We start from the raw sequence: 12,964 nt of genomic DNA on the forward strand, positions 1-12,964 counted from the left end.
CCATTACCAATTGGGCAGTCTATATAAGCTGTCCAACTCACTTGCTCATTCTTTGCTGCTGCTGCTGCTGCCGCTGTTCTCACTGAGGTTCTGTATCCTGCTGCTCCTTGTGCATGCACACCCCGCCTCCACGCCCAGCATCCACCTGCAGACTCTGTTTATTTATGGCTCCCCAGGGGGTAGTTATTGATCTCTCCTTGCTCCTGCTTTGGCCGGTTAAAAAAAATTATGCTCCCAGGGAGGGGTCGAAACAGAGTCTGGCGCCAGACTAAATTCTGCATTTGCATTTATTCTCAGCAAAACGTTTATACTAAGTGCATGAGCTGTCTGGCTGAAAGTCAGATGCCCGCCTATCATTTTCCATCAACAATCAACAGGCGAGCAGCTCACTAGGGAGAGAATCTACAGCAGTCGCTTTATTTAAAAACCCCCCTCTGCTCAATAATGCGTTATTATTTGTTGAATTGGATGTTTGCCCTTCACTGTGCAGAATGATTTATGTTCAGAGTTTGAGATGAGAAGATTGTTTTCACATTATTTGTTTGACGGGGGAAAGCTTTGTTTTTTGCTTAAATCTGACCTTCTGTGACGTCACAACTAGCATGCAAGCCAATCATGGTTCAACATACAACTTACAGAATATGATATGGAAACATGAAACCTCAAGCACAAACACTGGACACTGAGAATGGACTTTTAAATGAGGAAAGAGGCACCTTGTCTTGAGGAGTTAAAGATGTAATTGTTAAAATTTTAGTACTGGCTGATTTGGCGCCTCCTGTGGTTACAAGTGGTAATGCTAAGAAAATAAATGTTGGCATACGTATCTGCAAACAATGGATGAGTCAAATTTCACACCAACCCTATCAACATTTCTACAAAATGTGTCGTATCACGTTCAGATAACGTAATAATGTATGTGAGCTTACTTTAAAGTCCGGAGGACGCAGGCATGGTGGTGACGTGGCAGCTATGAGAGAGAACTGTTTGAGGCGGCAGTGAAACCATTTTCCAGCCATGTTAGTGGTGGGAAAACCGGACGTTGGGACAATTTGCAGCCAAAAAACAGGTATTTTTAATGAGACAATGGGACAATTTTCCAGCTGTGTTTGTGGCGAAAGAACTGGGGGAGCCAAAACTTGATTCCCCCCCCACATTCAGCTAACAGAGAGCAACATCAGCTGACTTTAGTTCAGAAATGGTGTCCGCTAACATAAACTAACGACTGGTTTCTAGCGCAATACACAAGGTCCACAGGGCCCCTTTAATGGCTATAGCAGTATAAATGCAAGCCATCAAAAAGTTAGATTTGATCTGAGGAAAATCTCAAGGATCAAAACTTCTGAAATAGAAAAATTAAACATTAAAGACAAAAATACCCACATTTGAGAAATCTATTTATTTTAATTCAAAATTAGTCACAGATGCTGATTTTTTTTTTTCCACACCAGTTGAACTTTATTAACTTTCATGCTCAAAGTTCGGGGATCCAGGTTTAGTATTTGACCTTTACAGAGAAAAAAGATTAAATACACAAAGTGCAGAATACGCAAGTGAGCACACACTGTTGGCAAATACCTTCTCCTGTCTGTACATTGCACAGACTACCACCGGGATGTCCGCATGTGTGTGTATTTGAAAGTGCATGTGAGAGAGTAGTGGTGTGTGTGGGCACCCTCGCATTTGCCCTTTGCAACCTCCCCATATGGCCGTGCGAAGGCTGAAAGAAAAGGGTGAGTCTGCCCCCTCCCCCTCCAAATCGACTCCCCCTGCCAATCACCTGCAAGCCATAAACTCACTTATCAATAGTTTTCTGGCCTCATGCCCCCTGACTCCAATAAAAGCTGCAGGACTCCCTGCACCCTCCCCTTTCCTGCACTGTCTAAAGTCTACACACACACACCGGCATCACAAGCTGACACCATGCCTGCAGACTTCAATGGGAGATGGATACTGGAAACCAGTGACAAATTTGAGGAATATTTGAAAGTGCTGAGTAAGAAACTTTTACTTTGGTTTTGGTTTCTTTTTGTTCTGAGATATCTTAGTTCTGTGTTACAGGGTGATGTGACAGGTTGGACAAGCTCCACAAGTAACAAAATCATCCAATTTCATGCTCTCTTGATCTTTCTGTGAACGCTGTGCTTGCGTGTTACTGTTTGATTTAATGTGGAGCCAGTGCATTAAGGTTTTTCTGAGGCAGTTATTTCACCACAGACTCTGAGCATACAACTATGATATCAAATACAAAAATTATTCAGATTTTAAAATTACACCTTGTCCGTCTAAAATGATTTATGATCATGGATAGAAATCTGAAGTATACTCATAGAAGCGATTGAAACTTTGCACATTATCTATTCATGTAAAAATGTGATTTATTCACTGTAATATGGCTGCTCTGAAAAGTATAATATGTATAATCAAGTCTCTCCCTGTTCCTGCCCTAGATATTGACTTTGCAACAAGGAAAATTGCCATCTCCCTGTCTCAGACTAAAGTGGTTACTCAAAATGGAGACAATTTTGACTTCAAAACACTGAGCACCCTGAGGAATTACGAGCGCTCCTTCACTGTTGGGGTTGAGTTTGATGAGTACACCAAAGGACTAGACAACAGAAATGTCAAGGTGGGTCGACCTCTCGTATGCAGAGTCCTTGAAGTGACAATAGTCAGTGATAGTTTATCTGATGAGGCAATATTTCCCTTTTTTTGTGGCTTATATGATAATGTGAAGTGTTATCTATGTGTGTCCAAAGCAAGGACTGGTCTTTGATATCAGTGCTGAAAACACATGCAATCCACAGCGGTGTGCCGATGATAAAAAATCAACAGAGATTAGCAATGATGCGCTGTTACACTGAATGCCAACGGATGGAGGACTTTTGAAAAAGCAGTCCAGGGAAATGGGGCTTAAATATGTTGCTCACATCTGCAGGCTCTCATTATATCACTGACATCCAATCGCTTTGTTCTACAAAATGAGATGCCAGTGGTACATCAGCTAGCCACAGGCGTTTTAGCCTGTTGATTATCCAGGAACAAGGAAACTTATGTGCGTCACTATGTAACAGGCGTAATATAAATATATATGTTTTAATATTTATTATAAAATATATTCACTTCAGTCGGTCAGCAGACATACAGTTGCTACTGCTGTAGCAGCATTATTTTAGATCACACTACCTTGCTCGGCATGACCTGCCCTACTCTACCTCTGATTGGCTAAATCCTGGCTGTCAAGTAATGCACATGCAACTCTTACAAAAGATTGAATTAGATTGAAAAAGATTATTCCAGAAGTAGAGCAAAATAATAAGTCTTTACAAAATGCTGGTTTCATCCAGTGCTAATTGAAGTTGTTATACGAAGTTATCTAACACTGAACTTAAAAATAAACGTATTAAAAGGTGAAATACATATGAATCTTAGTTTGAAACATTCAAAAATGACAACAAAATGTGAAGAAGTAACAGTGATGACTTCAAAGACGTCTATGAATTGTATTAGCACGCTAACCAGCTAGCCCCTATCCACTTTGTAGCTCAAGAAGTGAGCCTGTGAGTGGTAAAAGTTTGAATTTAAACTTAAAGTTTGTCTATGTTGTCTTGCAGTGTCTGGTGACCTGGGAGGGGGACAAGCTGGTGTGCACACAGAAAGGAGAGAAGGCCAATCGTGGCTGGAAACACTGGGTTGAAGAGGACAAACTCTACCTGGTGGGTTCACAGTATCTGTCGTGATTACTGAAGTTGAAGTTGATTGAAGTTGAAGTTATCAGTATGGACACTTTTAACAGTTTGTTGCTCTTCATTTCTTGCTTAATGATATTAACTGATTCATTTTCCTCTCACAGGAGCTGACGTGTGAAGATGTAGTTTGTCTTCAGGTGTTCAAGAAAAAAGAATAAAAGCCCAAAATGTCTGTTTGTATTCATTTACTCGGATAACAAGGTCTCTTTTGGTGCTCAATAACATATTTTCCTCAAACTGATAAACAAAATGAATAAAGGTGCTTTTCAGACAACGTATTGTGTTGTGTATGAGCAGAGACAAACCTGTTAATATCATGAATCAGCAGTCAGTTTGGCTGTTAAGGGTCTAACATTAAATGGTAAATGGTCCGCATTTATATAGCGCTTTTCCAGTCCTCTCGGACAGCTCAAAGCGCTTTACAACACATGCCACATTCACCCACTGCAAGGTGCCAGCTGCTCATCAGGAGCAATTTGGGGTTCACTATCTTGCTCAAGGATACTTCGACATGTAACTCGGGGGAGCCGGGATTCGAACAGTGACCTTCCGATCACTAGACGACCCGCTCTACCTCCTGAGCTACAGCCGCACAGAGAAAGTGATGGTGAGAAGATGGTGAAAGAGTCCAAGTCCAACTAATCAGCATTTCTTCTTTCTAAAACTTTGTAATTGAAATCACACTCCTTCCTTAGAGACGGCAACAGCATGCCTGAGTAGTCACATACTGCACAAAAGACTAATGAACTAACTCACTCTCAGACTAATTTTCACATTGTTTCATCAGCAACACGTCCTATCAAACTAAGCTTCTGGTTAATGTTGGGTATTTTATATAGCAATGCTTAAACTGCCCTCTGCTGGAGAACTACGGTAGCATGTTGGACGTGAGATGAGATTATCTGATAGTAAAATAATAACTTTAATGGATGTAGGCTCACAGTAGAAATGACACCTCTGACCTCTGTTCATGTTACGTGAGAATAAACCAAAATAACGTGTAGTTACCAAAGTACTGTGTGACTTAAGAAACTAAAAGTTAATGTGACTGACTTTACTACTTCTACTATCAGACTATATATACAACAAACAAACTAAAAAAAACAAACTAGATGATTTAAACACATTGAATCTCTGTTTAAATTTAATTAAAAAAATGTAAATCCTTAACATGTGCATAAACCATGTGTAAAGTGATTGCTTGTTTTTATGTCCTCACTCAGGTGTAGGTTACTTTTGAGGGAGCACATAGATAATTTGTAAAGTATATAAATTACAGCTATCGCTGATCGTATAGGCTAAGACAATCAATGCATCAGATAAAAAATGTTACTGCAACATTTTTCTTGTTATAAGACAGCCTTCTTTAATGTCACAATACACTCATTATAAACAAACCAACTTACTCCAATCAATCAATCAATCAATCAATCAATCAATCAATCAATCAATCAATCAATCAAGCTGTTACAGTAGGAAAGAGGTAAAAAAAAGAAAAAAACAAATCAAAAACATGACACCTTGCAAAAACTCAAGGCCATGCCAGTGTTTTCAACAACAGTAATAATACTCAATGTTTCCAGTTAACTATAATAACAAAAAACAGTCATCTCATGCTCACTGCTCAACAAATCTCAGACATATGAAATACAGCAAATTTGTAAATATGTTGGTATAATGGCATCTGAACTTAAAGGGCACTATGTCGTTTTGGAGAAGAAATTCACACTCAGAGTTTTAATAAATACAACATTAATGAGATAATCATATAAACTCAGAATATTTAAAATATTTATTTTTTTCTATAACTGAATAAACAAGCTAATCTCACTGTTTGAAGCTAGTAAGGTGGCAGGGTCCGCCAAATATAAAAAAATGTAACAGCATGAAACTGTGTTTGTCCTTTAAGGTCAGTTTGTTGACCTTGGATAAAAAAATCAGTCAATAATCCTCTGATTAACATTCCCTCCCTAACACTACGCAGTGCACCTTTAACAACTCATTTTCTCTTCCTGTCTCGGTGGCAGTCCACCGCAGCTGACCGACCTTCATGTCACGTCACCACTTCCACCGCGCAACTCTCGCGAGATTGGGTTCCAGGAACTTCCACGTCAGTATCCAGTGCCCTGTTCACTGAAGTCGCAACATTTGGACCCCGGATTGCAATTGTTCACAACACATTTCTTTGATCTTATTGCGACAACACAGGGATAAAACATGGTAAGAGACATTTAACATAGTTTAGAGCACGTTGTGTGTCCGTACGTGTCATCCGGTTCGTTTTAAAGGACGTAAGCAGTGTCAAATAATAATAATGCATCATTGTAAATAGCTTAGCGGCTAACTAGCTTGAGTTAGCACGACAGCTTGAAGCTAACGGCTTTTAACATCTCTAACCGTGTCTGTTTGTTAGATTCGTATGTGCTTACAGTTTTTTTTTGGCCAGTTAACGAATGATTTTGTTACAGGACATGTAAGTAAAGGATTATTTGAACCACTGGAATGAATTGGGCTCAATGTTAGCATGCTAACCGTTACTTTGGCTTTACTACCTGTTCTACTATTCCGGGTTTTGACACTGACGCGACAGTCAGTGTTTTTACCAAAATCGCCATATGCCAACATGTAACGTAAATCATATTGACAGTTTGAACAGCATAGACAAGATACTGATGCCCTCTGTCTTTTCAGCCTCTGAGGCTGGACATTAAGCGGAGGCTGACAGCCAGGTCGGACCGAGTGAAGAGTGTGGACCTTCACCCAACTGAGCCATGGATGCTGGCCAGTCTGTACAACGGCAGTGTCTGTGTGTGGAACCACGAAACACAGGTACAGATCAATGGTCCACCCACACAAAGATGCACAATATAGACTGATTGGTAAAAATTTCATGTTTGAATATGTTACTTTATGATAAAAGATGAATTGACAGGCACGTAAAAGCAGTGATGATGCAGCAAGACATAACCAAATCATCACTTTTCTCTTTTTTTCCAGACTCTTGTCAAGACCTTTGAAGTGTGTGACCTCCCTGTCAGAGCCTCTAAGTTTGTGGCGAGGAAGAACTGGGTCATCACTGGAGCGGTGAGCTACATCCAGTTGTTTTTATTGGGATCACAACTCCGAGACTTGTCATCCATAACACCAACAGCTTTGCAAACTAGTAGCGTAAATAGAGTATGATCTTAATTTGGGCTGTTTTAAGTGCTATGTGCATATTTGGCCTTTTGTCTCATAGTCAAACTATTTTTCTCCTGGTGCAGGATGACATGCAGATCCGTGTGTTCAACTACAACACCCTGGAGCGAGTCCACATGTTTGAGGCCCACTCTGACTACATCCGTTGCATCGCTGTCCATCCGACCCAGCCCTACATCCTCACCAGCAGTGGTATGCTAGTAAACTTGTGATACTTTGATTGGTGAACATACTAGACTTTTCACATTTATTTGTCACAAAACTCAAATGTGTCTTTATACTGGTGTCCTCAAATGCATGTGAATGGTTTCTGTTTCTGCGCAGATGACATGTTGATCAAACTGTGGGACTGGGAGAAGAAGTGGTCGTGCAGCCAGGTGTTTGAGGGTCACACTCACTATGTCATGCAGATTGTCATCAACCCCAAGGACAACAATCAGTTTGCCAGTGCCTCCCTGGACAGGACGATTAAGGTAGAGACAGCTTGCTTTGGCTGTTGTCACCTTTACGGCTGCTATTTTTATCTCATTATTGGAGTACTGTGGGGACACCCAGATCTCACTGCAGTACTGCAGCTTGTTTAAGGACTACAGTTATTTTTAAATGTTTACCTCACACATATATATAATCTAAAGGTCTCCTGTTTCAGGTTTGGCAGCTAGGCTCTTCGTCTCCTAATTTCACTTTGGAGGGTCACGAGAAAGGAGTCAATTGCATTGACTACTACAGTGGAGGAGACAAGCCCTACCTCATCTCAGGGGCTGATGACCGACAAGTCAAGATCTGGGACTACCAGGTTAGACATTTTTCAGTTCATTTCCCTAAGGGAAAGGTGAGAGTAAGCCACAGAACACAACATGATACTAACAAGCTCTTAAGCAGTGCACAGGCTAATTTCATGCTAAAAGATAGCTGCTTAGTTACATTATGTTTCATAAAATGATTATAGCCTACTCAAGAGTTGATAGTTCTAAAAAGAATGTATGTTTTCTTCACTGATCGGCTGCATCGTTTCTGTGAGGATCCATAAATGTTTCCACTATCTTCCTATGGGTGTTGTAGAATAAGACCTGTGTTCAGACTCTGGAGGGCCACGCCCAGAATGTCTCATGTGTTAGCTTCCACCCGGAGCTGCCCATCATCATCACTGGATCAGAGGATGGTGAGCAGTAACCCAACTCATCCTTATATCTCTATGCTAAAGCATATCATCATTTATTATGGCTTCATGCAACGTTACCTCCTCCCTCTGTAGGTACGGTGCGGATCTGGCACTCAAGCACTTACCGCCTGGAGAGCACTCTGAACTATGGCATGGAGAGAGTGTGGTGCGTGTGCGGCCTCAGGGGCTCCAACAATGTGGCGCTGGGCTACGATGAAGGCAGCATCATTATCAAGGTGAGTGGAAGAAAGTGCAACATTTAAAAATATATTTTTATTAGAGTTCGAAAGTGACATTTGAAATTTGCAAGTATTTAGCTTTGCACAATATCCATAACTTCTTTCTCTTTCCATCTTTCTGCTTTGCTTTCCGTCCCTCTGCTGTGTAGGTGGGTCGGGAGGAGCCGGCCATGTCTATGGACACGAACGGAAAGATCATCTGGGCTAAACACAGTGAAATACAACAAGCCAACCTGAAGGCCATGGGTGACGCTGAGATCAAGGACGGTGAGAGGCTGCCACTGGCTGTCAAAGACATGGGCAGCTGTGAGATTTACCCTCAAACCATCCAGCATAACCCGAATGGAAGGTATGCATACACTCAGCCCAGGACCTCTGACTGTCTTCAGTAGCCAGATTAGAGATTAATTTACAATTTGATTTCTGTCACTCATTTTGGGCGTTTTTGTGTGCTTTAGGTTTGTCGTGGTGTGCGGAGATGGAGAGTATATCATCTATACTGCAATGGCTTTGAGGAACAAGAGCTTCGGCTCAGCTCAGGAGTTTGCCTGGGCCCATGACTCATCTGAGTAAGTGTGACGTTTGTAATACATGAGGTAATTCCCTACTCTATGCCTCTGTATCAGAGCTGATATTTCACTAATGCACTCCTCTTTTTATAGATATGCCATCAGAGAAAGCAACAGTATCGTCAAAATCTTCAAAAATTTCAAAGAAAAGAAATCTTTTAAGCCTGACTTTGGAGCTGAAGGTAATGCGAACATTGTACTATAGAAGACTTCTGATTTTGGAAGTGGAAAGTTCCTACTGTATTGCTCACTTGATGTGTTCCTCTTCCCTGCAGGGATTTATGGAGGTTTCTTGCTTGGGGTGAGGTCAGTGAATGGCCTGGCGTTTTATGACTGGGAGAACACAGAGCTGATCCGTCGCATCGAGATCCAGCCCAAACACGTAAGACTGGCTTACTTTTTTTTTTAAGTCCTGGTCTCCATATGACATAAATGTAGTGTCTGGCAATGTTTATCAAATTATTTGCTTCTACATGTTTGGATTTTTGTGTAATTGTATGTAACAAAGTAGCTATGAATGTGGCTTGTGTTTCCTATCTTGATCTTTACCAGTGCAGCATGTAAATAATTTATTAGACTTGTTGTTCTCTCCTTTACCGTTTTTCCCTCTTGTTCATAATTTTCCCAGATCTTCTGGTCAGACTCTGGTGAACTGGTCTGCATCGCTACGGAGGAGTCCTTCTTCATTCTGCGTTACATGGCAGAAAAAGTAGCTGCCTCTCAAGAGAACAATGAAGGAGTGACTGAGGATGGTATTGAAGATGCCTTCGAGGTGGGTGTGTGAATATGGACGCCTCCACAGCCCTTGTTAGGATGGCATTTTTATATTTAATATTTTTACTTTCTATGATAAAATGATAAAACACACATAAAACCAATAAATTAAATCTTAATGTGTGTTCATAGCAAAGCTTCATCTTGAAGATTTATATTTACAATGGAGGCATGTTCTTCACTTAAAAACTCTACCATACATGTCTCACCTTTGTGTCCTTGTTTCTTATGTCCAGGTCCAGGGAGAGATCCAGGAGATTGTGAAGACTGGACTGTGGGTGGGGGACTGCTTCATCTACACCAGCTCTGTGAACAGACTCAACTATTATGTTGGAGGAGAGATTGTCACTATTGCTCACCTGGACAGGTACAAACAAGATGGTTTAGCTTGAATTTAAGTGGCCATATTGTATATATTTAGACTGTGAATGCTGTGTATATCTCCCAAGAAACTTGTAAACTTTAAGCTGAAAACAATAATACAGTCTTGACAGTTGCATACAAGGTCTAGAAAAACAGCAGCTACGCTTTAAGAGTTTATTGGAGTGCTCCCTTCCTTCCCTGCAGAACCATGTACCTGCTGGGCTACATACCAAAAGACGACCGTCTCTACCTGGGAGACAAGGAGCTCAACATCGTCAGCTACTCACTGCTGGTCTCCGTCCTGGAGTACCAGACTGCTGTAATGAGGAGGGACTTTCAAATGGCTGACAAGGTGCTGCCCACAATTCCTAAAGAGCAGCGGACCAGGGTGGCACATTTCCTGGAGAAACAGGTAAGAAAATACAGTCAGAGTCGAGTTCCTTTTTTATTTAACTGCAGTTTCTCAGTTTAAAAACAGAAAATATCCAGATGCAGTATTATTTGGCTTGATACGAGGTTGTAAGTGTAAAGTTGCTCTGCCATCAGCAGAACTATATGATAAGGCTGTGCAGTGGCACCATCAGTAATACCATAATAACTGATGACATTATTTTTAAATGTCATTTTTGTGCTTGTAGCATGCTGATGGGTTTTATTTCTTTGTCTCTTCAGGGTTTCAAGCAGCAGGCCCTGGCTGTGTCCACAGACCCAGAGCACAGGTTTGAGCTGGCGTTGCAGCTGGGAGAGTTAAAGATCGCCTACCAGCTGGCTGTGGAGGCCGAGGTAAGAGCATACTAACTCTATAGCATATCACATCTTCCCCCCTCCTTAAAACACTGCCACTGCCACACTACATTTCTAATATTTGTCATTCTAACCCCTGCAGTCGGAGCAGAAGTGGAAGCAGCTAGCAGAGCTGGCTATCAGTAAGTGCCAATTCGGCCTGGCCCAGGAGTGCCTGCACCACGCCCAGGATTACGGCGGCCTGCTCCTCCTTGCCACAGCCTCTGGTAATGCCACTATGGTGGGCAAACTGGCCGAGGGAGCAGAGAGGGACGGCAAGAACAACGTGGCCTTCATGACCTACTTCCTGCAGGGGAAGTGAGTACCAGATATATGAGACTGAAAGGCGCTGACATTGGTGGACAAATTAGGGAATAGATATGTATTGGTCACACCGAACACGTGGCAACATGTTTGACTGTTCTAAATGTCATCTTTTCTCCGCAGACTGGATCAGTGTCTGGAGCTTCTGATCAAGACAAACCGACTACCTGAAGCTGCCTTCCTGGCTCGCACTTACCTGCCCAGTCAGGTGTCCCGTGTGGTTAAACTGTGGAGGGAGAACCTGGCTAAGGTCAACCAGAAGGTCAGTTCTGTTTCAGGATTCTTAGGAGGTTTACCCCGCCTGTAAGAGTTTAAGACCAGAAGTTTTGCCCTTTAAAAAAGAGATTAAAGGAGTTTGGATGTTTGGATATCTGTTTATTACTTCTTGACCGTGACACATTGCTCTGAATCTTGACTGCAGGCGGCCGAGTCCCTAGCAGACCCCACAGAGTACGAGAATCTGTTCCCCGGGCTGAAAGAAGCCTTCGCAGCTGAGCATTACCTCCGAGAGTCCTGCTTGGGCACCACCAGGCCTGCTACAGATTATCCTCTTGTCACGGTGAGTTTTAAATAGCCAAATAAGGTGGCCATGTTCTGTGCAGACAATATTTCTGTAGTTGCATCTCAAGCCTGCCTCATGTATTTAAACAAACTCCGACATTTTTCAGCTCAATGAAGACAGGAATATTCTTGAGGAGGCTCAGGGGTATGAGCCCAAAGGAACCTTCATTCCTCTTGTGTCCAAGGTTCGTCTGCAGTCTCAGACACGTTCTGCTGAGCCAACTTTGTTATAATAGTAACCTGATTTTATACCAACAATTTGAGGAATCAATTCTCAGTAATGTTCAAGCTTTCTTTCATTCATGTTTTCTGGCAGACACAGGATAGTGAGGAGTCAGTGGCACCAACTTCCGTCGCTGCAGCAGCTGTGACATCTGCAACACCTGAACCTGCTGCTCCTACAGTAGAAGATGAAGAAGAGGAAGAGGAAGAGGAAGAGGAACTCCCTGAGATCTCACAAAAAGATAAGGTGGGCCTTGTCTTTATCTTTTGAGCATAGTGTTTGTTCTCAAAAGGGACAGACCAATTTAAAGGCCTGGCCGATTATATACATCTATAACCTTTTCATCTGATTCCAGAGAATAATAATTATTCTTGTAAAAAAAAATACTCATTCTCCTTTGTGTGTGTCTTTGTGAAGGTTCTGGACGAGCTGGAGGTGGACCTGGACAACATGGAGTTGGACGACATCGACACCACAGACGTTAACCTTGACGACGATTTTCTAGATGACTGAGACGTGTGTGACCGCTCTGATCCCCAGCACTCTTCAGAGCCTATTTAAAACAGAGAAAGAGACCAAACTCCCTTTTCCCCCTTTTTTTGTATTTGTACGTAAAAATATTATATTGTCCACCAACAGGAGTGACAGGATTACAGTAGATGATGATGATGATGATGATGATATCACTTATGTTTTATTCGCAGAAGGTAAATAGACAGATCATGTCCATTTCAGACTCTCCATTTTGTACCCCATTTATTGATTGTTTCACTAACTGTCCATTGAGTGATATGTTATATTTACTCTTTGCTTTGTGTTGTCAAATCAGAATGCATTCAGTCCAATAAACTGCGGTTGCTGTACATATTCACATTTGACTTCAGAGTATTGAATACTAGACGCTACAACATGGTTATACTAGTTACATAGTTTCAACATGTAACCTATGAGGGAAGCCTTTGATTAAAGTGGAATGAACCTTACATGTTCCAGTTAACAAGGTATTAATTGGTAATTGT

The 12,964-nt window shown here is 41.7% G+C and overlaps 2 protein-coding genes across 2 annotated transcripts; both read left to right on the forward strand.

The window, feature by feature from the left end:
• Positions 1-1,923: 1,923 nt before the first annotated feature.
• Positions 1,924-3,907, forward strand: rbp2b (retinol binding protein 2b, cellular; the record flags this gene model as incomplete). Its single annotated transcript, XM_084368763.1, has 4 exons — positions 1,924-1,996; positions 2,451-2,629; positions 3,615-3,716; positions 3,854-3,907. The coding sequence occupies 4 exons, from the start codon at positions 1,924-1,926 to the stop codon at positions 3,905-3,907; spliced, it is 408 nt and encodes a 135-aa protein (XP_084224889.1).
• Positions 3,908-5,853: 1,946 nt separating this feature from the next.
• Positions 5,854-12,816, forward strand: copb2 (COPI coat complex subunit beta 2). Its single transcript, XM_084370240.1, has 22 exons — positions 5,854-5,969; positions 6,441-6,578; positions 6,747-6,833; positions 7,013-7,139; positions 7,272-7,420; positions 7,597-7,743; positions 8,010-8,109; positions 8,203-8,345; positions 8,498-8,697; positions 8,807-8,917; positions 9,011-9,099; positions 9,193-9,299; positions 9,546-9,689; positions 9,928-10,058; positions 10,259-10,466; positions 10,727-10,837; positions 10,941-11,155; positions 11,285-11,423; positions 11,583-11,720; positions 11,830-11,907; positions 12,039-12,191; positions 12,363-12,816. Exons 1-22 carry the CDS (start codon positions 5,967-5,969, stop codon positions 12,456-12,458), a joined length of 2,814 nt encoding a protein of 937 aa, XP_084226366.1. The 5' UTR covers positions 5,854-5,966; the 3' UTR covers positions 12,459-12,816.
• The last annotated feature ends 148 nt before the right edge of the window (positions 12,817-12,964 follow it).

Source organism: Pagrus pagrus, assembly GCF_965226575.1.
Source record: "Pagrus pagrus genome assembly, chromosome: 12".
NCBI classification, from domain to species: Eukaryota; Metazoa; Chordata; class Actinopteri; order Spariformes; family Sparidae; genus Pagrus; species Pagrus pagrus.

What these genes read in the sequence shown, in the direction of transcription:
- copb2 (XM_084370240.1), top strand. An exon ending in CAGATTATCCTCTTGTCACG is followed by an intron (nt 11,721 to 11,829) that starts GTGAGTTTTAAA and finishes GACATTTTTCAG; the next exon opens with CTCAATGAAGACAGGAATAT. An exon ending in AGATCTCACAAAAAGATAAG is followed by an intron (nt 12,192 to 12,362) that starts GTGGGCCTTGTC and finishes GTCTTTGTGAAG; the next exon opens with GTTCTGGACGAGCTGGAGGT.